The 25,692-nt window shown below is 45.4% G+C and overlaps 1 protein-coding gene across 1 annotated transcript in view; it reads left to right on the forward strand.

Moving 5' to 3' along the window:
• The window catches only part of HTT (huntingtin), a 190,318-nt gene that overhangs the window by 67,088 nt on the left and 97,538 nt on the right, over window positions 1–25,692 (forward strand). Inside the window, 10 exon segments of the mRNA XM_044295709.1 lie at window positions 5,931–6,068; window positions 8,857–9,015; window positions 10,187–10,284; window positions 12,255–12,394; window positions 13,609–13,672; window positions 13,812–13,916; window positions 14,724–14,866; window positions 23,978–24,098; window positions 24,947–24,979; window positions 24,981–25,093. Coding sequence (XP_044151644.1) covers window positions 5,931–6,068; window positions 8,857–9,015; window positions 10,187–10,284; window positions 12,255–12,394; window positions 13,609–13,672; window positions 13,812–13,916; window positions 14,724–14,866; window positions 23,978–24,098; window positions 24,947–24,979; window positions 24,981–25,093 — 1,114 coding nt within the window.

A 25,692-nucleotide genomic window follows, 5' to 3' on the forward strand; every position in this document is an offset into this window, starting at 1 on the left:
GTGATTTCTTTCTGTATAGAGTGTCTCAGGTCAGATAGTAGGGACCTTAGAGTGGCTTCTGTGACTGGTGCGGATGGGCATTGACAGATGGGGGTGAAGGAGAGTGGAGTACTTGGGTTCCTTTCTCCTGGAGTGAGATTTCGGAGGTCTGGGGTTGTTTGGGGCTCTGGAGCTAGCACGGCATGCGTCTGGTCAGCTCCTCATCCGGCCCCCCCCCAAAGTTCATGTATTTTTATTGCCTGAAACCTCCTAAACATTTTATTATTATAAAATGTGTTTGTGTTCAAATATGGTGATATAGTAAGTATACAGTCCCGATCAAAAGTTTAAGACCACTTGAAAAATGGCAAAAAATCATATTTAGCATGGCTAGATCTTAACAAGGTTCCAAGTAGAGCTTCAACATGGAACAAGAAGAAATGGGAGTGAGACAAAACATTTTTTGAGCATTCAATTTAATGAAAACAAAGAATAAACTGAAACAGGCTGTTTTACAGCTGATCAAAAGTTTAGGATCACATGCCTTTAAAAGGCCAAATCTGTGCAGAGAAGGTAGTCACACGTTGTGATGGCAAAGGCAAAAAACTCTCCCTTTTTGAACGTGGTCGGGTTGTTGAACTGCATAAGCAGGGTCTCTCACAGCGCGCCATCGCTGCTGAGGTGGGACGCAGTAAGACAGGCATTTGGAATTTCTTAAATTCTTAAATGATCCTGAGGGTTATGGAACAAAAAAGTCAAGAGGAAGACCCAAAAAAATTTCATCCGCACTGAGCCAGGGGATCCAATTGGCTGTCCGTCAAGACACTGGACGATCCTCAACCCAAATTAAGGACCTTACTGGTGCTGACTGCAGCCCCATAACCATCAGACGGCATCTGAGACTGAAGGGCTTCAAAAACAAAAAAAACGGCTTCAAAGACCTCGTCTCGTTGAACGCCACAGAACTGCTCGTTTGGACTTTGCAAGAGAGCACCAAACGTGGGACATTCAAAGGTGGAAGAAAGTTTTATTCTGATGAGAAAAAATTTAACCTTGATGGTTTCCAACGTTACTGGCATGACAAGCAGATCCCACCTGAGATGTTTTCTACGCGCCACAGTGGAGGGGGCGCCATAATGGTCTGGGGTGCTTTTTGCTTCAGTGGAACAATGGAGCTTCAGGAAGTGCAGGGGCGTCAAACGGCCGCTGGCTATGTCCAGATGTTGCAGAGAGCATTCCTCATGACTGAGGGCCCTCGTCTGTGTGGTAACGACTGGGTTTTTCAACAGGACAACGCTACAGTACACAATGCCCACCGGACAAGGGACTTCTTCCAGGAGAATAACATCACTCTTTTGGCCCATCCTGCGTGTTCCCCTGATCTAAATCCAATTGAGAACCTTTGGGGATGGATGGCAAGGGAAGTTTACAAAAATGGACAACAGTTCCAGACAGTAGATGGCCTTCGTGCGGCCGTCTTCACCACTTGGAGAAATGTTCCCACTCACCTCATGGAAACGCTTGCATCAAGCATGCCGAAACAAATTTTGGAAGTGATAAACAATAACGGCGGAGCTACTCATTACTGAGTTCATGTTTGGAAGTTGGATTTCTATTTTGGGGGGTTTAGTTTTTTTTTGGGAGGTGTGGTCCTAAACTTTTGATCAGCTGAAAAACAGCCCGTTTCAGTTTATTCGTTGTTTTTTCATTAAATTGAATGCTCAAAAAATGTTTTGTCTCACTCCCATTTCTTCTTGTTGCATGTTGAAGCTCTACTTGGAACCTTGTTAAGATCCAGCCATGCTAAATATGATTTTTTTGCAATTTTTCAAGTGGTCTTAAACTTTTGATCAGGACTGTATTATAGGGATTAACCAATGAACCATAACTTCCCAATCTATTGTTTTGTATCTATCTTCTTTAGACACATATACAAGATATACCTAGGTTGCATATATGTGTATATACAATATGTGTTTGTGTGTATCTATCTTTATATTATATATATATATATATCTATATATATATATCTCCTCATTCATTCAGACATCAAACAAAGGAAATCTTAGCTTGCCCTGCTTAACATTAGCTTCCAGATGGCATGCTGTGAAGACATATAGGGTAATCAAGGCTTTCTACATCGGTCTTGATATCGCCTGCACTGCGGGGGGATGCGCCTAGGCACACAACGTGTCATAAATTAGGCGCGTCCTCGTAAACAAATATTTGACAGCTCAGAGCTGCCATAGATTTCTGAATCTGAAGATTTAGAAAACTGATGTAAATGAAGATAAATTTGCCGGGGTGGCTGGTCATGCCCCCTTCCCACCCTTGCCATGCCCCCTTTCAGGGAATGTGGCGAGGGCGGCGTAAATTTTGTACAAATTGTCAAACTCGTTTCAGGCGCAAGGAAGCTGATAAATATCCCCCCGTAGTTCTTCCTTCTTATAATACTAGTGGATGTTCGAGTGTAAGGGGTAACTACTAGAAGTTTCTGGGAGGAGGCTTAGAAGAGGTCCCACATGTCTTGTCTATGTGTGAATCCTTTAATGAATGGTCATATACTTTTACCCCTGAGGTAACATAAAAATTTGGAGCAATTGGTTAGATCCCTAGTTTAGGAATCATACCTAGATTCTACTTCTACAATGGCATAGAGCAGGGATGCCTAACATGCGGCCCTCCAGCGGTTGTAAAACTACAACTCCCACAATGCTCTGCTGTAAACCGACAGTTGTAGGCTGTCCAAGCATGCTGGGAGCTGTAGTTTTGCAACAGCTGGAGGGCCGCAGGTTGTGCATCCCTGGCATACAGCATACCCCGCACCTAACATTTTATATAAGCATCATTGGGAGTGCTGTCTGCTGCACTGCATTCTGGGCAAGGTGTTCTCCTCCATGAATTTACTGTACATTAAAGGGGTTGTCCGGTTTCAGATATTGGATAGGTCATCAATATCAGATCATCTAGGGTCCTACTGCCGACAACCCAGCTGATCGGCTGTTTCAAGAGATTTGTATGAGTCTCTACAGTGTTTACCTGCTCACCGTCAGCATTGCAAAGGCAATGGGATAGAGTGTAACTACATCTGCTCCTTCCCATTCAAGTGAATGGGACACAGGAGCCGTAATTACACCTGGTCAGCTCTGCAATACTAAAGGCGAGCAGGTAAGCAGCCTTTCACGGGAATTGGAGGCACAAAGTTAGTTTTTTCTTAAATTTGGACTACTTCTATAGAAATTCATACGCACCTGCACCTTGCCATATCTTTACCAAACCCGCCTGCACCTCGCCATATCTTTACCAAACCCATCTGTCACTTTCTGCCTCCAGGTCATGTGAATGGCTATTTTTTAACTTCATTCATATTCTTAGGACAATATCTGGGCGGCAGGGGCAGAGCTGCCATAGACCCTACAGGGAAATTTCCTGGTGGGCTGATGCCGAGGGGGGAGGCCACTCAAATCCCTTCTCATGGCTGCCAGCTGGGTACATAATCTGATGCTGTCAACATTAATTAGGGAGCATCAAGTCCTTGCACACCAGTCCAGCGGCTGCAGGTGCCATCCTGAACTAAAAGGGATTGTCCAAGTTATATTTATTTATGACCTATCCTCAGGATAGGTCATCAGTATCAGAACAGTGGGGGTCCGACAGCCCCAACCCATCCCCAGTCGATCAGCTGTTTGAAGAGAAGGCGCGTGCCGTGCCAGCGCTGCCTCCTCTTTATTGTTTACCTGCTCGCCGTCGCATCTGCAGTGGTGAGCAGGTGTAATTACTCCCAAGACATCCCATTTATTTGTATAAGAGTGATCCATCCCAGTGAAATAAATGGGATGTCTTGGGAGTAATTGCACTGCTCACTGCTGCAGATGCGACGGCGAGCAGGTAAACAATGAAGAGGAGGCAGCGCTGGCACGGTGCGCGCCTTCTCTTCAAACGGCTGATCGGCAGGGGTGCCGGCTGTCGGACCCCCACCGACCTATATCCTGAGGATAGGTCATCAATAAATATAACTTGTACAACCCCCTTAACATTATCACCGTCCTCAGGATGGTGATATAGTTGAATACTGTGGCTAGGGAGGCAGTACTGTGTGCTGTCCTGTGATATTTGGTTCTGATGGGGTGGTGTTTTGTGCTGCCCTGTGATATTTGGTTCTGATGGGGTGGTGTTTTGTGCTGCACTGTGGTATTTGGTTCTGATGGGGGGGTGTTTTGTGCTGCACTGTGGTATTTGGTTCTGATAGGGTGGTGTTTTGTGCTGTCCTGTGATATTTGGTTCTGATAGGGTGGTGTTTTGTGCTGCCCTGTGATATTAGGTTCTGATAGGGCGGTGTTTTGTGCTGCCCTGTGATATTTGGTTCTGATGGGGGGGGTGTTTTGTGCTGCACTGTGATATTTGGTTCTGATGGGGCGGTGTTTTGTGCTGCACTGTGGTATTTGGTTCTGATAGGGCGGTGTTTTGTGCTGCACTGTGGTATTTGGTTCTGATGGGGGGGGGTGTTTTGTGCTGCACTGTGGTATTTGGTTCTGATGGGGCGGTGTTTTGTGCTGCACTGTGGTATTGCAGGCCCCCTCTACTTCTGTTGCCATGTCTTCTGTCAGTTTGGAGTGGTCTACAATATGAGGCCACTTTTTTAGTTTTTTGGTTTCCCAGAGCTTCTTTACGTTCCCAGTCCACCCCTGCTGGGCACATTTTTGCTTGCATCACTTAAAATAAGTCATCCACGAAAATATTGAACATGTTTATTTGCAAATTCCAGATAGAAAGGCCTCAAATCCCCCATGTGGATCTGAGACACATCAACTGCACATCCACAGCAGATATCCAAGTGTCAGCCCTGGATTTCTGGGGTGGATCTTCTCCTGAATACACCTCCGATTTGCTGTAGGCAAATCCGGAACTTGTGAACTTACTGTAACAGTGAGATGACTAGACTAGAGCAAGTCCTGTCATTAGAATGGGCTTTCATAGAGGCCCCCAGAGCAGGTAGATGCACAGTATATGAGGCGTCCACAGCCTGGAGACATTGGTGCCGTTCTATGTGGCCTAAAACCTCTTCTGCTACCCCTGTGTTTGAAGCTTCCATCTGTTCAGTACTCCTTAGTGATAAAGATGGTTGTGCATGGATGTGACCCGCTGTTGTAGTTTATAGGGGGTGACCCTATGCTTTCGCTTTCTTCCGGGGAGAGTAGGGATTTCTGGTTAGTTCCCGAAATCTAACCCTTACAATACTCTTTATACCCATCTGTCACCTTCAGACCCAAAAAATATGGTCACCCCTGGATTATATCTCTGAACCTACACATCAATACAGAGCGGTCAGAGACTGCCGTCCTCTACAGACCCCTTCAGGCAGTAGATATCGTCGGAAGTAATTGCAGATGATGAGGAAAGCCAATATATGCAACATATAAAACCGCTGCACGAGGATCTGTTGTACACATTGGGCCAGATTTATCACGACTCTGACAGCTCACTCCACTGTCACATATGGCTAAAGTCAGTTTTAGCCAAGTCAGATTTATGAACGGCCCTTTAATACTGTAATAAATGTGGTTTGACGGTAGCAGTTTATCCGTCAGTAAGCAGCTTTACATAAGTCGCACATCTTTACGAAAAAGTCGCATGTTCTATTAAAAAGTCTCATAAGATAAGCATGGTCCTCACTGGAGTGAAATTGCGCAATTTTTTGCGACTTTTTAAATAGTCTCAATAGTAAATCTGTCTAGAGATTAATTTACATAAGAAAACACGCCCACTTTCAGAAAAAAGTCGCAAATTTTTGCGCAGTTTTAGTGTTTGCACAAAAATTTGCGACTTTTTCACTCCATTATTCTGACTTGAGCTAATGATAAATCTGGCCTATTGTGTTATAATGTGATGCAGTGGAATTAACCAAACTTTCTGGAGACGTTCTGTAAGCATGTTGTCTTTCTGTCCTGCAGCCATGGTTCCAGACCGGGCGGTGCGGGTCAGTGTGAAGGCGCTGGCGCTGAGCTGTGTCGGAGCCGCTGTCGCTCTGCACCCAGAAGCTTTCTTCAGCAGGCTTTACAAACTGCAGCCAGAGAGTTTAGACCATCCAGGTAAGACATGATCCCACCTCTGCCGCCTGTCTATCCGTCCCAAGCAGCTCACAGTGGGATTAAGATACTCTTGACACCTTACATTTGCACGAAGGTAACACAATTTTTTATATCCAACAGTTGAATTGAATATTTTTTTTTCTTTCCACATATACGTTTTCCGTACTTTAGGTTTACTTCTTTTAAAGGGGCTTCCTTCTGACAGCCTCCACTTTTTTGACCTGATACAAGCTATAAATGTATAGCCTATTTATTGCTTTTGTAAACTACCAAATGCAATAGCTGGATGTCAGCTTAACCGGCTGATTTTGCACGAGGTCTGTGTATAAAGGCGTTCATGGCAGACGTTGGGCCAAAGAAGGATTAATCATGTTGGATTTTGAACCGGCCGATAATTTGTCCTTAAGGCAGATAAGCCGCCACTAGAGGTGTCTAGGTGTTTTCAGCAGTCTCGTATGGATGAGTGAAGAGGATGCTACGTCTGCACAGTGCGCTCTCCTTCACTTCAAGAGTCCTCTGGAGATAGGGTGCGGGTCTCACCTCTGAGACCTCACCCTATGTGACATTTTTGCCATATAAGGTTATGCGATAGGAAGAACCCTTTAAAGGGATTCTGTCACCAGGTTTCACCCCCTCCAGATAAAAATATGGTTATGTTCAGGGAGCTTTAACCATTCCTAATGTGTTCTTATAAATGTAATCTGTAGGCTCATTTTGCTAAAAATACGCTATTACTAACCTGTCATTCATAAAAATAAGGTGCCCAAGGGGATGTAAATGGCTCCAAGCTGCCGCCCGCACCCGCCGCCGTTCGTGCCCAGCTCCGACTTTCCCGACCTCAGCGCCGCCTCATAATCTTCTGTGACGCCTCCGGCTTTCCCTCCCTCCCTCCTCCTCCTGCTGTAATATTGCTGTGACGCCTCCCCCCTCCTCCTGCTGTAAGATTGCTGTGACGCCTCCCACTCTCCCTCCCCCTCCTCCTGCTGTAAGATTGCTGTGACGCCTCCCCCCTCCTCCTGCTATTACATCGCTGTGACGCCTCCCGCTCTCCCTCCCTCCCCCCTCCTCCTGCTGTAACATTGCAATGTTACAGCAGGAGGAGGGGGGAGGGAGAGAGGGAGGCGTCACAGCGATGTAATAGCAGGAGGAGGGGGGAGGCGTCACAGCAATCTTACAGCAGGAGGAGGGGGGAGGGAGAGCGGGAGGCGTCACAGCGATGTAATAGCAGGAGGAGGGGGCAGGCGTCGCAGCAATCTTACAGCAGGAGGAGGGTGGAGGCGTCGCAGCAATATTACAGCAGGAGGAGGGGGGAGGGAGGGAGAGCCGGAGGCGTCACAGAAGATTGAGGCGGAGCTGGGCACGAACGGCGGCGGGTGCGGGCGGCAGCTTGGAGCCATTTACATCCCCTTGGGCACCTTATTTTTATGAATACACAGGTTAGTAATAGCGTATTTTTAGCAAAATCAAAATGAGCCTACAGATTACATTTATAAGACCACATTAGGAATGGTTAAAGCTCCCTGAACATAACCATATTTTTATCTGGAGGGGGTGAAACCTGGTGACAGAATCCCTTTAAATGTTGTCTTTTGCTTGCAGTTTGAGCTAGTGTCATAGTTCATCCTTAGTGGTCTGGATGCAGCAGCAGAACACTGGACCTGACACTTTGTCAACCACACTGCTCTGGAAGCCGAAATGAAGTTCCTTAGGCTAAAGCTTAAAGGGGTTTTCCGGTGGTAATTATTTATTAATTTTTTAATCAAGTGTCTGTAGCCTGTCCCCTGAAACAGAAGATTCATACTTAACTGCTCCACGCCCCGCTGCTCCCGCTGTCGTCATCTTCCAGTCCTTGCACTATTGATATCCCGCAGTACATTGCATGGTCATATGCACTCCTCCAGCCAATGGTTGGCATCAGTGGTGGCGTCTGCTTGTGGCCACATCACCACTGAAGCCAGTTATTGGCTGGCGCAGTGCATGTGACCATGCATATACACCGCCGAATGCAAACAGTGTGGAGATCAGGTAGGTATGAAACCTCTTTTTAAGGGGGCAGGCTGTGGGGATTTGATAAAATAAAACATCATTTGCGGAAAACCCCTTTTAAATGGGTTATCCAACACCTATAATGCCCCCCCCCCCTTAATGCCTGTGCAGCCAATGGCAGTCCGTGACTGGAACGAGCCTCCCTAGCATCGCGGAGATGCAGGGGTGGCCGTGCAGGGATCTGGAGCATAAAGGTGAGTATAATGTATAGGAGGGGCCCGGGCATTGGGGGTCATTATAGGGGTTGGATAATCCCTTTAAGGGTTTAAATTCTACATGTAATATCCTTTCCATTCCAATTCTACATTTTAATTCCAGGTCATCTTTATATAAATTTACAGGATTCTTTATAAATTTACAGGATTCTTTGAGGGCTTTCCATAAAATAAGTTGCTGACCATGCATCCATACCCTCATTATCTTCCTGTAAAATCCGGTGGCCACGGTTAGACTAGTGGTGGTTTTCTCCCCTTCTATACTCTTGACAACACATTCTAGTTACATAGAGCCTGAACGAGTTGCGTACTTTGGTTTCTTAAATGTGCAGAGCTGGCGAAGATGACTTGGTCCCTGCAGCAGATCGGAGTTGTCTATTGGTACCACTCTGTTTTATGTTTCAGTTGACACACTGCACACATGGTGACTATCAAATCCAGCTCTGCTACATCGGCACATGATGCGGTGGGTTTTTCCTACCTGCTGTGTGTATATTTTGGGAGCTGATGTTGTAGTTTCCTTTTAGAAATGCAATATGTGTCCGATATCCTGAGCTACATCGATCATGGAGATCCTCAGGTTAGAGGAGCCACGTCCCTTCTGTGCGGCACCATTGTCTACTCCATACTCAACAAGTCCCGATACAATGCAGAGCATTGGGTGACTGTCGTTAAGAACCGCACAGGTAACTTGTGACTTCTTTGGTCTGAGCCTCATATGCTTAAATGTTTAATTTACATTTTTATAATTATTTAATTCCTATTTAAAGGGCATCTGTCAGCAGATTGACTTACATTGTGTGCCAGGACGAATCCGTTTTGCTCAGTTTCATCAGACGGACACCAAAACAGGCACATATGAACATGGGACCAACATATAGGCAGCTGAAGGTATCTGTGTCGGTCCCATGTTCATATGTGCCCACATTGCTGAGAAAAATGATGTTTTAATATATGCAAATGAGCCTCTAGGAGCAACGGGGGTGTTGCCATTACACCTAGAGGCTCTGCTCTCTCTGCAGCTGCTGCGCCCTATGCACTTTCATTGACAGGGCCAGGCAGTGTAAACATGATGCCTGGCCCTGACTTCTCCTAAGGTAAATCAAAGTGCAGAGGGCGCGGCAGTGGCAGAGACTGCAGAGCCTCTAGGTGTAATGGTAACGCCCCCGTTGCTCCTAGCGGCTCATTTGCATATAATAAAACATCAGTTTTCTCAGCAATGCGGGCACATGGGAACATGGGACCAACACAGATGTCTTCAGCTGCCAAGTGCACATGTAAGTCTATTTTCACACTCGCGTTTTGGCTTTCCGTTTGTGAGATCCATTCAGGGCTCTCACAAGCGGTCCAAAACGGATCATTTTGCATTCTTAATGGAAAAGGATCCGCTCAGAATGCATCAATTTCATTGATTTCAGTCTCCATTCCGCTTTGGAGACGGACACCAAAACGCTGTTTGCGGTGTTTTGGTGTCCGTCTGATGAAACTGAGCCAAACGGATCCGGCCTGGCACACAATGTCAATGGGGACGGATCTGTTTTCACTGACACAATCCGGCACAATAGAAAATGGATCCGTCCTCAATTGACTTTCAATGGTGTTCAAGACGTCTTGGCTATGTTAAAGATAATGCAAATGGATCAGTTCTAAACGGTTGTATTAGCTGAACCATGACTGATCCGCACAAAACACAAGTGTGAAAGTAGCCCAACAGGTCAGCCAGTGTCATAGGAACAAATCTACTGACAGATGTCCTCATGTTAGGAAATATGGACATCCTTGATGGGGGAGGGCTGCATAAACCTGAGAGCTGATTACTAAAAGCGGCTGTCCATCTTTTTTTTTTTTTTTTTGTAGGAAATAACTTTTCTCTGGAAGATTGCATTCCGTTATTGCAAAAATCCCTTAAAGATGAATCGTCAGTGACATGCAAGATGGCTTGTGCAGCGGTCAGGGTGAGTGGACGTTTCTATCTAAAATGGGTATTCTCAACTTGAGCATTTATGTGTCTGATAGATGCGGGTTTCAGGTCTAGAGTTCGGGTGTGGAAAATGGGTCCGTGTGGTGATGGGCTGCCCCATCCAGGCAGAGAACGAATGGAGAGGTGGCCGCTCATGCGTGCATCTCTGTCCATTCACTTCTGTGGCGGTCATGAGGAACATCTGTAAGACGCTCTGTCAATTGGTTCAACGGGTGCAATAGCACTGGATGGTGCACCGAACAGGAGTGCACTGTATGCATCATGAATGGCGCCATGTCGCAGCTATGGCAATCGGCCAGTCTGCCAAAATTAGCATATACAGTAGTGCACTCCAATTTAGGACACCATTCATATGATGCAGTAGCACCTTTCATTTTCTTACCCTTTAACCCATTTGGGCCCCGGAGGATTTTTCATTTTTGCGGTTTTGTTTTTCACTCCCTGCCTTCCCAGAGCCATAAAAAAATCCACATAGTGTGGAATTGGAAAAATTCCATTCCACTACAGTTTTATTGGTTTTGTTTTTATGGCGTTCCCTATGCGGTAAAACGGACCCGTTACCTACATTGTCCTGGTCAGTACGATTACAGAAATGCCACATTTATATAGTTACTGTGTTTTGATACTGTTTTTATCGCAGTATTCTGACCCCCCTCACCTCAAATAACTTTTATATATTTGGGGAGGGTGTGAATCTTTTTTGGGCCTAAACATGCGATCATCAGATCTATTCAGTAATGGAACTTATTCCATTATTGAATATAAAATTCTGTATATTCCAGTGCAATGTTGCCACCTGCAGGACTGCATTGGAATATACTAGTAAAAGGCCTGAAAGCCTTGTACAGGCTTAGGCTACTTTCACACTAGCGTTGTTTGAATCCGGCGTTCAATTCCGACATTGGAACTGCCTGCCGGATCCGGAAAAACGTGTGAAAACGGATTACATTTGAATCCTGATCAGGATTTTGATCACAATGAAAAAATGCATTGGAAAAAACGGATCCACCATTTATGGACTTGTGATGGAACACACGGCGCCGGCGTTAATGCAAGTCAATGGGAAAAAGGCCGGATCCGGCGTTCAGTCAAAGTGTTCCGGATTGCTCTCCATTCAGAATGCATTAGGATAAAACTGATCAGTTCTTTTTCGGATTTGAAAACCCTTAGGACGGAACTCTGCGCTGGAAAAGAAAAACGCTAGTGTGAAAGTAGCCTTAGGCTTTTCACTACTTAGATCATTTTCAGCAAGCGAAAGGCGTGCCGGCCCCAGGGACATGCACTCCCAGGTTTATTAGCTCTCAGATGCCGGTGCTCTGCATTATAGTATTTTATTTATTGATTTTCAGCCCTTTGCAGATCTTTTTATTTTTTTTATATTTTTTTTGCATTCAATGTCTTCTTACCACTAGCATTTTATTTATGGCTTTTTCTTCCCCCCCCCCTATAGAGAAGCTCATACAAAAAATGCCTGAAAAAAAAAAAGCCAAGAGTTTCAGCATACTGCATTTCTGAAAAGAAGACAAACCCCACCTAATGAACACAAACAGCAGGTGCAAAAAGCGTATCCTGCTTTATTTCCCATAGACCTTCAGCTAGCTTAATCAGGAGCTGGCGATTTGTGTTTTTTTTTTTTTACCAAAAATGCACCATTCAATTTATCATTGAAAACAGCTCCTGGCGCCACCAAAATCCCCAGGTGCAAAACATGCACAAAACGGGTGCAAAAACTTACACCAAAAACCCCCAGGAGCAAAAAAACGCAGTTGCAAAAAATTCACTGAAAAAACCCAGGTGTAAAAAAAAGTTAAAAGTGCAGAAAAACACCAGCAAAACCTATGTGAACGTGAGCTCCTGTGCTTCCGCTGTCAGCGTGGTCTCTTCCAGGTTTCTGCATACATTGGGCCGTGTATACATGTATAGGTCACATATCTTCTTTTTCAGCACTGCATATCCAGTTTATGTTGTAGTACATACAGCGAGCTCGGTTTACAGTTGATGGTAGATCTGCTCACACTTAAGAACAGTTCCTACTGGCTGGTGAGGACGGAGCTCTTGGAAACGCTTGCGGAAATAGATTTCCGGTAAGTAAAAGAACTTGCCTGCAAATGAGTTTATGTGCAGATCTATGCTTTTTCCTTTGGTAAAATATGCTTAATGATAAAATTCTACAATTTTATTCTCCAAGTGTCTGGCATTACATTGCAGTTCAGTAGAAGTCATATCAGGCCGAGTTGCAATACCACACACAACCTGAGGGCATGTGTGGCACTGTTGTCTATACTTTTCTAAGCCTTCTCGTACCGCATGGCTGTGTCTTTATCTGAGAAAATCGGAAGAAAACTAGTGTGTTAGAAAATCACTGTTGGGCTGCATGCACACAAACATTAGGGCTCCGTGCCCGTGCTGCGGACCGCAAATTGCGGTCCGCAATGCAAGGGCACAGACCGTGGGATCCGCATCCGACCCTCCGCACCGCAAAAAAGTAGTGCATGCGCTACCTTTCTGAGGTGCGGAGGCACGGCCAGAAACACCACGGAAGCACTCCGTAGTGCTTCCGTGGGGTTCCAATCCGTGCCTCCGTTCCGCATCTCTGTGATTGCGGACCTATTCAAGTGAATGGGTCCGCGGAATGCACACGGCCAGTGCACGTGTATTGTGGACCCGCTGTATGCGGGCCGCAATACGGCCACGGGGGGCATACGGTCGTGTGCATGTAGCCTTATCTTGTGGCACATTTAATACGAGACTAAATCTTTTTGGGAAAAATATGAAAACGGTGTGGCAAATAGTTACCAATGGTCTGGACAGATTTATTATTGCCAGCAGCCTTTTTCTTATGCGTTATGCTACTTGAGTTGTGATAGTGAGCAGAAAGGACGTTCCTCCTGAGCTGTTATAGGGAGAGAGCTCCAGCAGAAAGGACTCCCCCTGAGGTGTGATAGGAAGAGAACTGCAGCAGGAAGGACACACTCCCTGAATGTAGCAGAGCAGCGAATGGGGAGATCTCTGGATCCATGTGAAGTACAGGGCTGGTTCTAGCTTTGTTAGAAGGACATTGTCATGTACTATATGATGTCTGACATCTTTGGAGGCTTGTGCACACAGGCACTTGCATTTTACACAGCAGCAGTTTTCATTGTCCTCTTTTTGTAATGCGAGACCCATTTTGAGCATGAATATTGTGACTATTATAGTGTGACCGAGGACAGAAGCTGATATCTCTGTATCTTGATATATGGGCAGCAGTCTTCTGTATGTGCCGCACGCGTCCTAACTCCCGCTTTTCTTTCCGCAGGCTGGTCAGCTTCTTGGAAGGCCGAGCAGACGGAGAACATAGAGGCGTCCATTCTTACACTGGGGTAAATATGGCTACTGCTGGATTGTATAAAGGGGGGGTATGGCAACGGTGTCACTAAGTTCATCATGAGCCGCTCTTATGTCTCCTCTCTGTATCTCTAAAGTCTCATCAGATGTCGGTGTCTCCTCTTTATGTTGCAGTTGCTGCATCTTCAGGAGCGAGTATTAAATGAAGTCATCATAAGCCTTCTAGGAGATGAAGATGCTCGAGTGAGACACGTCGCCGCAGCCTCATTAGCTCGGTCAGTCTACATGTACTAAGGGGGATTGGTTGGAGTCCATTTCATCTGTATTTTAGTCTACACAAATCTCAACTCCATAAGGCTAGACTTCTCTAGACGTAGAAATCAAAGACCTTTTTAACATGGTTGTGAAAAATAGGAGGGATTTTGGTGCCGCAGCCCCACCACTGTTCCTCTGCACAGTGACGTGACCTCATTAGAGCTGTGCCTTGATTGGCCGTTATGGCCATTGTAGTCTCAGTGGGTGTGACGTCATTGGCCGGTGCAGGCAGCGATGCCGAAAAGAATACTCTCCCCGTGGATTGGCCTTCTGTACAGTAAGTGCCCATTCACACAGCGGGTTGGCCAAAATTACACCAGTGGGCACGTTTGTTCCTATTCCTTTCAGTGGGAGGCAGCGTTGAAGATTGTGAAGCGGTGGATTAAAGCCGCAGCCGCAAGAAGATGGCACATGTCCCTTCTTGTCGCGGGGCAAGGACAGCCGCCTCCGCAACTGTCTGCTTCCAGAGTAGCTCCATTGAATTGAACGGGTCTGTGGCATTCAGGGAGAACAACTGGGGTAGAAACCCGTAGAAACCCGCTTCACTGCAGCCGTATGGGCCATCGCACACAATAGACAGGAGAAGTTCATGGGTATTTTAGAAATGCTCTGTGACCTGTAATCCATTGTAATCCTGCCATTGATGATAAAATATCTGCTGCAAAGTCATCTGCACAGAACATCGAATCTATTGAGTTGTATATGTATTTGTATATATATTTTTATGCATGTGTTTTTTTTTTTTTTTTTTTCTGTCCCCTCACAGGCTAGGTTCCAAAGTTTTTTTACAGCTGCGATCAAGGTCAGGCCGATCCTGTGGTAGCCGCCGCTCGAGACCAGAGTAGTGTTTACCTGAAGCTCCTCATGCACGAGACTCAGCCGGCATCTCACTTTTATGTCAGTACCATCACCAGGTGAGGAGGAGGATTGGCAGAAGGAGGGTTTTTACTAGTCCTTTAGGCTTATGCATATTTTTTCAGCACGGATTCTCATGCGGACAAAACCGTAGCGTTATATTACCAGCAGAGTGCATGAGACTAGACAAATATAGTGTACACTTTGCTGCTTCGTTCCGTGCGGAAATTGGCCTGCCGTGCGGATTTTGAAATCTGCAGTACGTCAGTTCTACAGTATCTCACAAAAGTGAGTCCACCCCTCACATTTTTTGATACAATGTAAAGTAGTCAGTGTACAGCGTGTATAAAGGTGTAAATTTGTTGTGCCCTCAAAATACACCGCCATTAAGGTCTAAACCGCTGGCAACAAAAAGTGAGTACACTCCAAGTGAAAATGGCCAAATTGTGCCCAATTAGCCTTTCTCCCTCCCCGGTGTCATGTGACATGCTAGTGTTACAAGGTGTCGGGTGTGAATGGGGAGGCGGTCTGTTACATTTGGTGTTATCGCTCTCACACTCTCTCATACTGGTCACTGGAAGCTCAGCATGGCTCCTCATGGCAAAGAACCCTCTGAGGATCTGAAAAGAAGAATTTTTGCTCTACATCAGGGGTGCACAACCTTTTTTGGTCTGAGGGCCGCATTGTCACATCGCTCTATTTCAAGGGGCCGCAATGTACACAGGCCGATGTAAAGTGACTGGGGAGGAATCATCGCTATCACAGTCTTTCCTCCTTCATTAGTTAGTTACATTGACTATGAGTAGCACATCCCTGATCACACAGAGAGATGTGCTGGCACGATTATACCGCCAGTTATCATGAGTGACTGTCCCTATGAAGACGTGTTTCCAGTAATTGACCTGAATATCTCACTGCTGGCCCTGGAAAATACTAACAGTGGCCCCATTTTGTAGTCGGGTACAAATTGATGGAAGTCCGGGCCAGCAGTACCATATTGTGGCACATTATACTGCCCCACAGTTCATAACACAATACTGCCCCCATAAGCACAAAATACACCCCCAAAAACTCTCACTGGCTGGCCGTGAGGAGGGCCCAGGCAGCCCCCTGGGAAATTTCCCTGTGCGATCTGTTTAATCCACCCTGGCTCAAAGAGATTTCCCAGTAAAAATGAATTTTTAACAAGTTCTTGCAGCATGGCCCCTGAAACCGAAGAGTTATACTTACCTGCTACCGGCGCTGATTACACCTGTCAGTGCATAGCCATGGTCACATGTACCTCTGCAGCCAGTCAGCTGGCTTCAGCAGTGATGTGGCCACAAGCGGCGTGTCACTACTGCAGCCAGTCATTGACTGGAGCGGTGTTTGTGACCATGCACTGGCAGGTGTAAAAATGCAGGAACCGGAAAATGGGGGCAGGGTGGCATGGAGCAGGGAGGCAGCGGTGGCCGGGCGGCATGGAGCAGGTAAGTGTGCATCTTCTGGTTCAGGGGCCACGCCTCAGGAACTTGTTCATAAATCAGTGATTTCCCTCACTGCAGTGGCCGTGCTCCCTGGTTATTACCGCCTCCTAACAGTTAGAGGCGCCCTGCAATAACCAGTAAGCACTTTCTCTTACTAGTGGGGAAAGCGCTTATTGGTTAACACTTTGATAACCAGGTCTGAAAAGACACATTTTTTGTGTTTTTGTGCACCTGGTGGTTCAAACGGTTGTACCTTTGTGTTGGGACTACCAAAACAATTTTTGCAACAATTTTTGCAACAATTTTTCACTCGACAGGTAGGGCCTTATAATTTTTTCGTTTTATTTGGGGAAAACTGCACAAAACATTTTTAAAAGGTATTTTCTTTTTCAAACTATAGCTCCTTATTCTATAAATATGCAAACTGACACCAAAATAAATTATTTTAATTAGTTCTTGTGTATTTTGTGTCAGTCGTTTTGTTATATTTATATGTATAGTTAGTTTCACATGAATGGGGCGATAATGGCAACGGTTCTGGTTGGTGTGGGTGTTTTTTCTTTTATGTATTTTATTATTCTTTTATCTTTTTTAACTTGACTTTTTGTGAATTGTTCACTCTTTCCTTTTTATTTATTACTTTTATTTGTATTATATTGTAATAATATTTTATTGTATTCTTTTTTTATAATTGGTTTATTACTTATTATTTAAATATATTTTTGCCACATAATACTCCCCCAAGAGGTCATAAAAAGACTGTTGGGAACAATGAACACTCTACTATTTTGCACTTTTTATTTTTTTTCCTTTTTATTTGTATTTTATTATTTTTTCTTTTTTTTTTTTTATATATTTTTGCCATATAATGACAAGGGATCATAAAAAGACTGTTAGGGGACAGTGAACACTCTTTTTTTTACTTTGCAATTTTTCCTTTTATTTTTTCCCTTTTATTTGTATTTTTTATTATATCTTTTCAAATAATTTTTTAACTTATTTAATATATTTTTTCCACATAATTTGTCCCCAAGAGTTCACTGAAAGACCATTGGGGACACAGACTTTTTTTTTCACTATTTCCACTGTAACTGGGGCATCCAAAGGAGCCCCAGTTACAGGGGAAACCAGCCTGCGGTAGGGGCATTGTACACAGGTAGAGCTGATCAGGTCTCCTAACGCTGCAGCTCTGTGCTCCTCTACCCCCAAGCCGGATCCACCCTACATAGCGCTCACCTGTGTGAGGAGAAGGCAGAAGCGCTGATAACTGCTTCTGCGTTCTCCTCGGCTCCCCCGCTGTCACTGACAGCTGACGACCCGTCCTGCTACAGTGCAGGGGCAGGAGCTGTAATGATCCATCGCGCGGCGCTGCGGGCAGAAACACAGCTGATTTTACAATCAGCTGTGTTTCTGTCCAGGAGGACGGGGGCCAAGACCATACAGCGGTTTAACAAGACCACTCAGAACAGACCTAGTCATGGTCGACCAATGAAGTTGAGTGCAGGTGCTCAGCGTCATCTCCAGAGGTTGTATGAGTGCTGCCAGCATTGCTGCAGAGGTTAAAAGGATGGGGGGTCAGCCTGTCAGTGCTCAGACCACACGCCTGGTATGCCAAGGAATAGCATCGGTACAGCAGGGAGGAGGAGACTGCCCTGTTTCTCAATGGGCGTCTCCTTCTCCCTGAATGTATCACAAAGGAGAAAGAGAGAAATAAATAAATATATAATATAATATAATATAATATAATATATATATATATATATATATATATATATATATATATATATATATATATAATTTTTTTTTTTTTTTTTGTTTAGTTTTTTTTTCTCCCTGGCTTCACTCGTTTGTAGGTATACTTAGTGTAAGGGCATGTCCACATGAGACGGAAGTTGTACCCACAACAAAATTGCTTTTAACCTTATGAGGACTGTTTTGCCTTCTTCTGGATCAATATCGCAGGATAACAGGCTGCACTGGATGGACGGATGTCTCTTACAGCCTTGCAGGCTGTTACTATGCTATATAAGCTATAACATCCCTTCCAAATACCTAGTCATCCTGTGAATATCGCCTTTTTTCTGACTACATAAAGCAGTTAAAAAACAAATGTTGGACAGTGTACCGTGCATGGTCAAGTGTAATAAACCATATGTAAAGCAATGGGGGTGAGAAGTCATCAGGTTCATCACAAATATATAAAGTTCATCATACAAATGTCCAAAGAAAAATTCTAATAATGATTCGCACCACTCAACTTAATGCTACCCTGCATCTCACTCTCGGACTCGTGAGCTTCAGTGTTACATCACTTAGTAAAGAGCAGAATTGAATATGCAGTGGATGATGGTTAATGGTGGATTTAAATGGGACTGTTATCATGCCGATTATTGGGAGCGGATGTTTGTACAAACTCTTGTCTCCGATAATTGACCTGTGTAAAGATGCCACCAATCATCCAGTGAAAGCGCAAACGTGTTCCTCGGGTGAATTCATCTTTCTTTTATACGGGCACCTCAGTCATTGTTTCTGGTCAGCAGATCGTGCTGTTTGAACGGAGCAATGAATCTGTATGAGGACGAGCAATTGTAGCAGCCATCGCTCGTACCCATACAGTGGAGGGGATCGCTTTATGTAAATGCAGCTCTTCTCTTCAACTAACGAGCAGGCAGTTATCAGGAATAATTGCCTGCTCAGTTGGTGTGTGTGTAAATGTAAATGAGCCTTAAAGGGGTTGCCTCATGACAGACAATGGCGGCATATCGCTAGGATGGCTCGGCTATTTCCATCGAGCCCATAGAAGTGAACGGGAGCTGTGGCTGGTCATGCGCGGTGCGCTCCCATTCACTTCTATGTGGGGCCAGCTTGGTGGGGGCCAGACTGAAGTCCTCCAACCACCACCTTGCCGGGCTCCGCTCTCAATATAGGTGCAATCCCAGTGGTGAGACCCGCACCTATAAGACAATGGGGGCATATCCTAGCGATATTCCCCCATTGTCTATGATGAGGCAGCCCCTTTAAAAAAAATGCCCTAAAATTCTTTTTCTCATATAGTTTATTAACAGATCTACTGCACTTTAAATTCACTATATGCACACATACACTTGCACTGTAGCAATGGGGCCTGCAGTGTACGGGCAGGAGCACACATTGCTGCTCTTGGCTAAATGCTGGCATAGCACATTGGTATCCTGTAACAATGTGCTATGCCAGGAATAGAGGAGCAGGTACAGGCAGGAGCAGCTGTGTGTGCTTCTGTCCATTCACCGCTCACTGTGGCCCTGTTGCTACAGTGCAAGGAATCCGTACACCGCACACCACTGAAGTAAGGCTACTTTCACATCTGTGTTGTGAATTCCGGTTGTGAGATCTGGCAGAGCATCTCAAAACAAATTAAATTGATTTGTGCCATTTAATAGAAAAACGGGGCCAGTCAGCACATCCCAATGTGAAGGTTCAGGTCCCCATGGCCAAAAACAAACAATGCAACAGCTCTCTGCAAACACAAATAAAATGCACTAATGCCATAGTTATAGAAAATATTCAGGTGTAAATGCTACGCTCATTCTGTAAATATGGGATTCTTTCCAAATTAGTGCAAGTATAAAGCTGTGCCCTGCACTCCCTGTTAGAGTTGTTGCGATACCAAATTTTTGATTCGGTTTCGATACCATGAAAAAGTATTGCGATATTCGATACCACGCGAAAAAAATAAACCCAAAAAAGCCACGTGCATTCCGCATTTTAAAAAATGGCGAATCGCACAGTTTTTATTAATTTTTTCGGTTCCGGGGTTCACCACATAGATTTTATTTTTTTGATATTTTTATGGTTTGGACCTTTCTGACGTGGCGATATGTAATATGTTTATTATTTATATATTTTATATGTGAAATTGGGAAAAGGGGGTGATTTATACTTCATATTTTGGTGGGGTTTTTTTTTTTTTTTTTTTTACACTTTTTATTTAATAACTATTTCCCCCTTAGGGGCTAGAACCTGGGATCTTTCATCCCTTGTCCTATTCAGCCTGATAGATCTCTATCAGGGTGAATAGGACTTCACACTGTCCCTGCTGCTCTGTGCTCTGTGCACACAGCATCAGGGATGTTACCATGGCAGCCAGGGCTTCTGTAGCGTCCTGGCTGCCATGGTAACCGATCAGGAGCCCCAGGCTTACACAGCTGGGGCTCCGATCAGAAGCTGCCACTGCACCACCAATGAGGGGGAGGGGAGAGGACCCTGTGCCCACTGCCACCAATGATTTTAATACTGGGTGGTTGAGAGGGGCCGGCGCACTGTGCCACCAATGATTTTAATGGGATGGGGGGCTGAGGGGGGGCACACTGCACCACCAATGATAATTACCCCTTTATACAGGAGGCAGTTAACCCCTCAGGTGCCGCACCTGAGGGGTTAACTGCCGCTGATCGCAGCTCCCTGTCAGGGGCAGGGTGCAGGCAATGCGATTCTGCTGCTGGCACCCACCTCCTGTATTATGTGTTAAAGAATGACTGACTACTTTTCCTGGGTCCAGACTAAGTATCAGGCCACACAGAGCGGCGCCCAGCGATGTCCCAGCACTCACCATTAGTCCTGGGCGCCGCTCCGTTCACCCGCAGTGCCCCATTACTGTCTCCTCTCCTGCTCCACATGCTGATTACTATCGGAGCGATGGGGAGGAGACATCAGCTTCACTAGTGGGCGTTCCTTCTCCCTGGCTGTAGCGCTGTCCAATCGCAGCGCAGGGAGAAGGAACGCCCACTAGTGAAGCTGATGTCTCCTCCCCATCGCTCCGATAGTAATCAGCAGCATGTGGAGCAGGAGAGGAGACAGTAATGGGGCACTGCGGGCGAACGGAGCGGCGCCCAGGACTAATGGTGAGTGCTGGGACATCGCTGGGCGCCGCTCTGTGTGGGAATAGTCCTATCATTAGTGGCGCAGTGCGCCCGCCCCTCTCTTCTCATTGGTGGCGCAGTGCGCCCGCCCCTCCTCCGTCCCGCTCTTCTCATTGGTGGCAGCGGCAGTAGCACAGAGGCGAGGGAGGAGGAGGACAGCTTCCTTCTCCCCGTGCTGCTGAGAGAACATGAGCTTGCCGATAGCAGCGCGCTCATGTTCAGAGATACTAGACTGCGCAGAACCGTAGCCCAGTATCGAAAAAACGGAAATCCCGGTATCGTATCGATACCGGGACAAAAGTATCGATTGGGTATCGAAATTTTGATACCCGCAACAACCCTACTCCCTGTATTCATTGAAAGCCCTCTGGCAACAGGAGAGATAAGGCACTGTGGGCTCAGCATGCATGTTGCACTTGCATTCCCTGGATTTAATGGAGGCCATTATGGCACGAAAAGCAGCAAAAGGCAGAGTGGACCCAGCATGCACGTGGAACCTGCATCCCCTGTATTTTATAGTGGCCAATATGGCACCACAACAGGTATCGCTTAATGTAGATTTCTGTCCTATAGAGATTACCTTGACACTGGCGGACGGGCACAAATAATTTTGTACAAAATGCATTTGCCAAGAATCTCATATTTACAAAATGAGCGTAGCAGTAACACCAGAATATTTTCTTTAATGATTATGGCATTAGTGCATTTTATTTGTTTGTAGAGTGCTGTTGCATTGTTTGTTTTTGCTTTTGTGCCATTTAATCCATCCGGATGCATCAGTTTCAAAACCAGAAATAAACGGTTCAGTTTTGTCCCCATTTATTGTCAAAGTATGCATCTGCTTCGTTTTGGTGAGGGGCACAAAACTGCTGCAAGCTGCGTTTTTGTGTCCGGTTTGCAAAACTGAACGAACTGGATCTGGCATGAAAATCATTGCAAGTCAATAGGAGCCAGATCCATTTTTTCCGCTAACAAAAAAAAAACAGACCCAGCACTATTGACTTACATTGATTTTCATGCTGAATCCGATTTGTTCCATTTCGCAAACCGTTCACACAACTGCAGCTTGCAGTGGTTTCGTGTCCAGCGCCAAAATGCAACAAAGCGGAACAGATGCATACTTATGCACCATGATCAATGTTGTCCCCTTTGACAATGAATGGGGACAAAACTGAACAGATTTAATTCCGGTTTTGAGATCGTCTGCCGGATCTCAAAACCGGAATTGAAAAAGCAGATGTGAAAGCAGCCTTAGCAATGTGCGAATATAGTGAATTTAAAGTGCAACCGAAATCAGGACTCTGGGTGCCAATTTCTTTAGTAAAGGGGCAATATCTGTTAATAATGTATTTGAGAAACATGATTCTTAAGGCCCATGACTCTGCATCCCACAAAAACCAAATCACATATCACTAGTTACTAAGGATACTTTCACACTGGCGTTTTGGCTTTCCGTTTGTGAGATCCATGCAGAGCTCTCACAGGCGTCCAAAATGGATCAGTTTTGCCCTAATGCATTCTGAATGGAAAAGGATCCGCTCAGAATGCATCAGTTCAGTCACCATTCCGCCTGGAGGCGGACACCAAAATGCTGCCTGCAGTGTTTTGCTGTCCGCCTGACGAAGCGGAGCCAAAAGTCAATGGGGACGGATCCGTTTTCTCTGACACAATCTGGCACAATAGAAAACTGATCCGTCTCCCATTTATTTTCACAGGAGTTCATGACGGATCCGTCTTGGCCATGTTACAGATAATACAAACGGATGCGTTCATGACGGATGCATGCGGTTGTATTATTGTAACTGATCCGTTTTTGTAGATCCATGACGTATCCGCCCAAAACGCGAGTGTGAAAGTCGCCTAAGTTAAACTGTTTTGCAATTTTTCAACATGTGAATAGTATTTTAGAATGTGTCAAGGCTACTTTTACACCTGCGCTTTCCCTTTCCACTATTGAGATCCATCATAGGATCCGTCCTGACACACAATGTAAGTCAACGGTGCCGGATCCATTTTAGAGATAATACAACCGGATCCTTTCATAACGGATGCAGACAGTTGTATTATCAGTAACTGAAGCGTTTTTGCAAATCCCTGCCGCATCCAGCAAAAAACGCAGATGTGAAAGTAGCCTAAAGTGGATGTATTTGAAATGCAAGAAACTCCTCTCTTCACAAGCAGCCCTACTCCTGCTCATGGGCAAGTAGGTCAGAGCTGCAATCCAGACGCAGCCAACGCACATGTGTGAACAAGTGTAACAAACTAAAACATTACACTGGGTAGTCAGGAATCCTTCCTAGATATTTGCTGGAATGGTGCAGATAAGCTGGCATTCAGCGTTCAATAGCTGGACTTTGGTTACAGACTGACCAAGAGGCGAGGGCCCCCCACGTGCTATTTGGAATACTAAATGAATGGACAGGCTCAGCACAAGCTCCATTTTTATTGTGTTGTTTCTACTCCAATGGGCACAAGTCTAGTTTAAAGGAAAATGGGCGCAATGTTGAGGAGAATGTTTCCTTTGCCCACTAAGATCCATCAAGGATTTCCATCAGTTATGCGTTGGCGTCTTGTCAGCATTTTTACACCGCTGTGCCTAGTAGAGTGGGTATTAAGAGGCCACATCTTTACTTCATTGTACACTTCTCAGACAATGGACATAGAGAAGTGTTGCTCGCCCTGTGGGCTGATGCACACGGCCGGAGCCGTTTTTGTGGTCCGCATGTAGTTTGCATGAGCCCTAACAATGATGATTTACTGATAAGATTTAATGATCTATGTACTCTGACTGTAAAACTGCTTGCAGGATCTACAGAGGGTACAATATCGTTCAGGGTCCGACAGATGTCAGTATGGAGAATAACTTGTCCAAGGTGATCACGGCAGTCTCCCATGCATTAACCACATCGACCACACGAGCCCTTACGGTAAGTTTACTTATGCATAAGAGACAAGGAAATGTGATTTTGTAACCCGACCAGTTGGATGCTAGTCAGTTGGTCTGACATTATTCATTGGCACATTAAACTGGTTTTTGCAGAGAAGCCATTTTATTTGCTAGGCTCAATATATTATGCTGCCTGTGTCCGTCCTAGTTGTACTTGGCTGTCTCCACCAGTCCCATAACGTTAGACTGGAGCGCCGCTGCGCATGCTGGGGGCAGGTGTCGGCTTTAGTAAATTATACATTTTGATGGGGAGGGGGGATGTGGGAATAAATGGGCTCACACGCAGCTGCTAAGTGAATACGATAAAGTGACTATACCATGTAAGGTAACGAAACCATGTGCTTCAGTGATATCGGCGTGCAAAACAAGTGTTCAAGTGGTAATCAAGTGGTCACGTGCCCAAAATAGTGGAGATAGATGTGAGAGAGAGCGCGTTCCCTGGGGTCTGTTCACACACAACAGACTGCCCACACACCCATAGAAGTAAGTGGTGCTATTCACACTCCTGTTTTTCAGCACTGACGGTGGGTCCAGGTTGAGAAACGCAGAGCAGGTCCTATCTCATGTAACGTGTACCTGGGGTCCATTGTCTCAAGTGTCCTGCGTGGACATACGGACCTCGCTGCCGTACTAAAGAACATTGGCGTTGAAGCTGCAGTATGGACATTTTTTAAAGGGGTTATCTAAATCCTAAAATCCCCCCCCATAACCCCATGGGTGCTGTGCTGGATGGCTATTGGGGTGTTAGCTCGGAAGATCAGACTAGGTAGAAAATGGTTAGAACTGTTACACATGATTCACATATATTTTTTCCCCCTTGTCTCCTAGTTTGGTTGCTGTGAAGCTCTATGTCTGCTGTCAACTGCAGTTTCCAGTATGTACATGGAGTGTTGGCTGGCATTGTGGGTACATCATATCCTCTGGTGCCCAGGCCTCACGGATCCAGGTGTACAAGAACAGAGGACGGTCCTTCAGGTAATTCCGCTGTGGGTAATTATGGGGAATAAAGAAATGGTGAGATTTTGTATTGAAAGAAGTGTGGAGAGAGAGGAGAAAGTCGCTACCAGTCACTTGGCCACATTGCTAAGGCTGCTTTCACATCTGCGGCTTCAATTCCAGTTTTGAGATCCGGTAGACGATCTCAAAACCGGAATTAAATCGGTTCAGTTTTTTCCCCATTCATTGTCAAAAGGGACAAAACTGATCAGGGTGCATAAGTATGCATCTGTTCAGCTTTGTTGCATTTTGGCACTGGACACAACCGCTGCAAGCTGCGGTTGTGTGTCTGGTTTGCGAAATGGAACAAACCGGATCCAGCATGAAAATCAATGTAAGTCAATAGTTCTGGGTAATTATTATTTTTTTATTTTTTTTTGTTAGCGGAAATTTTTTATCTGGCTCCCATTGACTTGCAATGATTTTCAAGCCAGATCCAGTTTGTTCAGTTTTGCAAACCGGACACAAAACCGCAGCTTGTCCATCACCAAAACGAAACGGATGCATACTTTTGCATCCTGAGCAGTTTTGTCCCCATTGACAATAAATGGGGACAAAACTGAACCGTTTATTTCTGG

This window comes from Bufo gargarizans, chromosome 1 (genome assembly GCF_014858855.1).
Source record: "Bufo gargarizans isolate SCDJY-AF-19 chromosome 1, ASM1485885v1, whole genome shotgun sequence".
In the NCBI taxonomy this organism is placed as follows: Eukaryota; Metazoa; Chordata; class Amphibia; order Anura; family Bufonidae; genus Bufo; species Bufo gargarizans.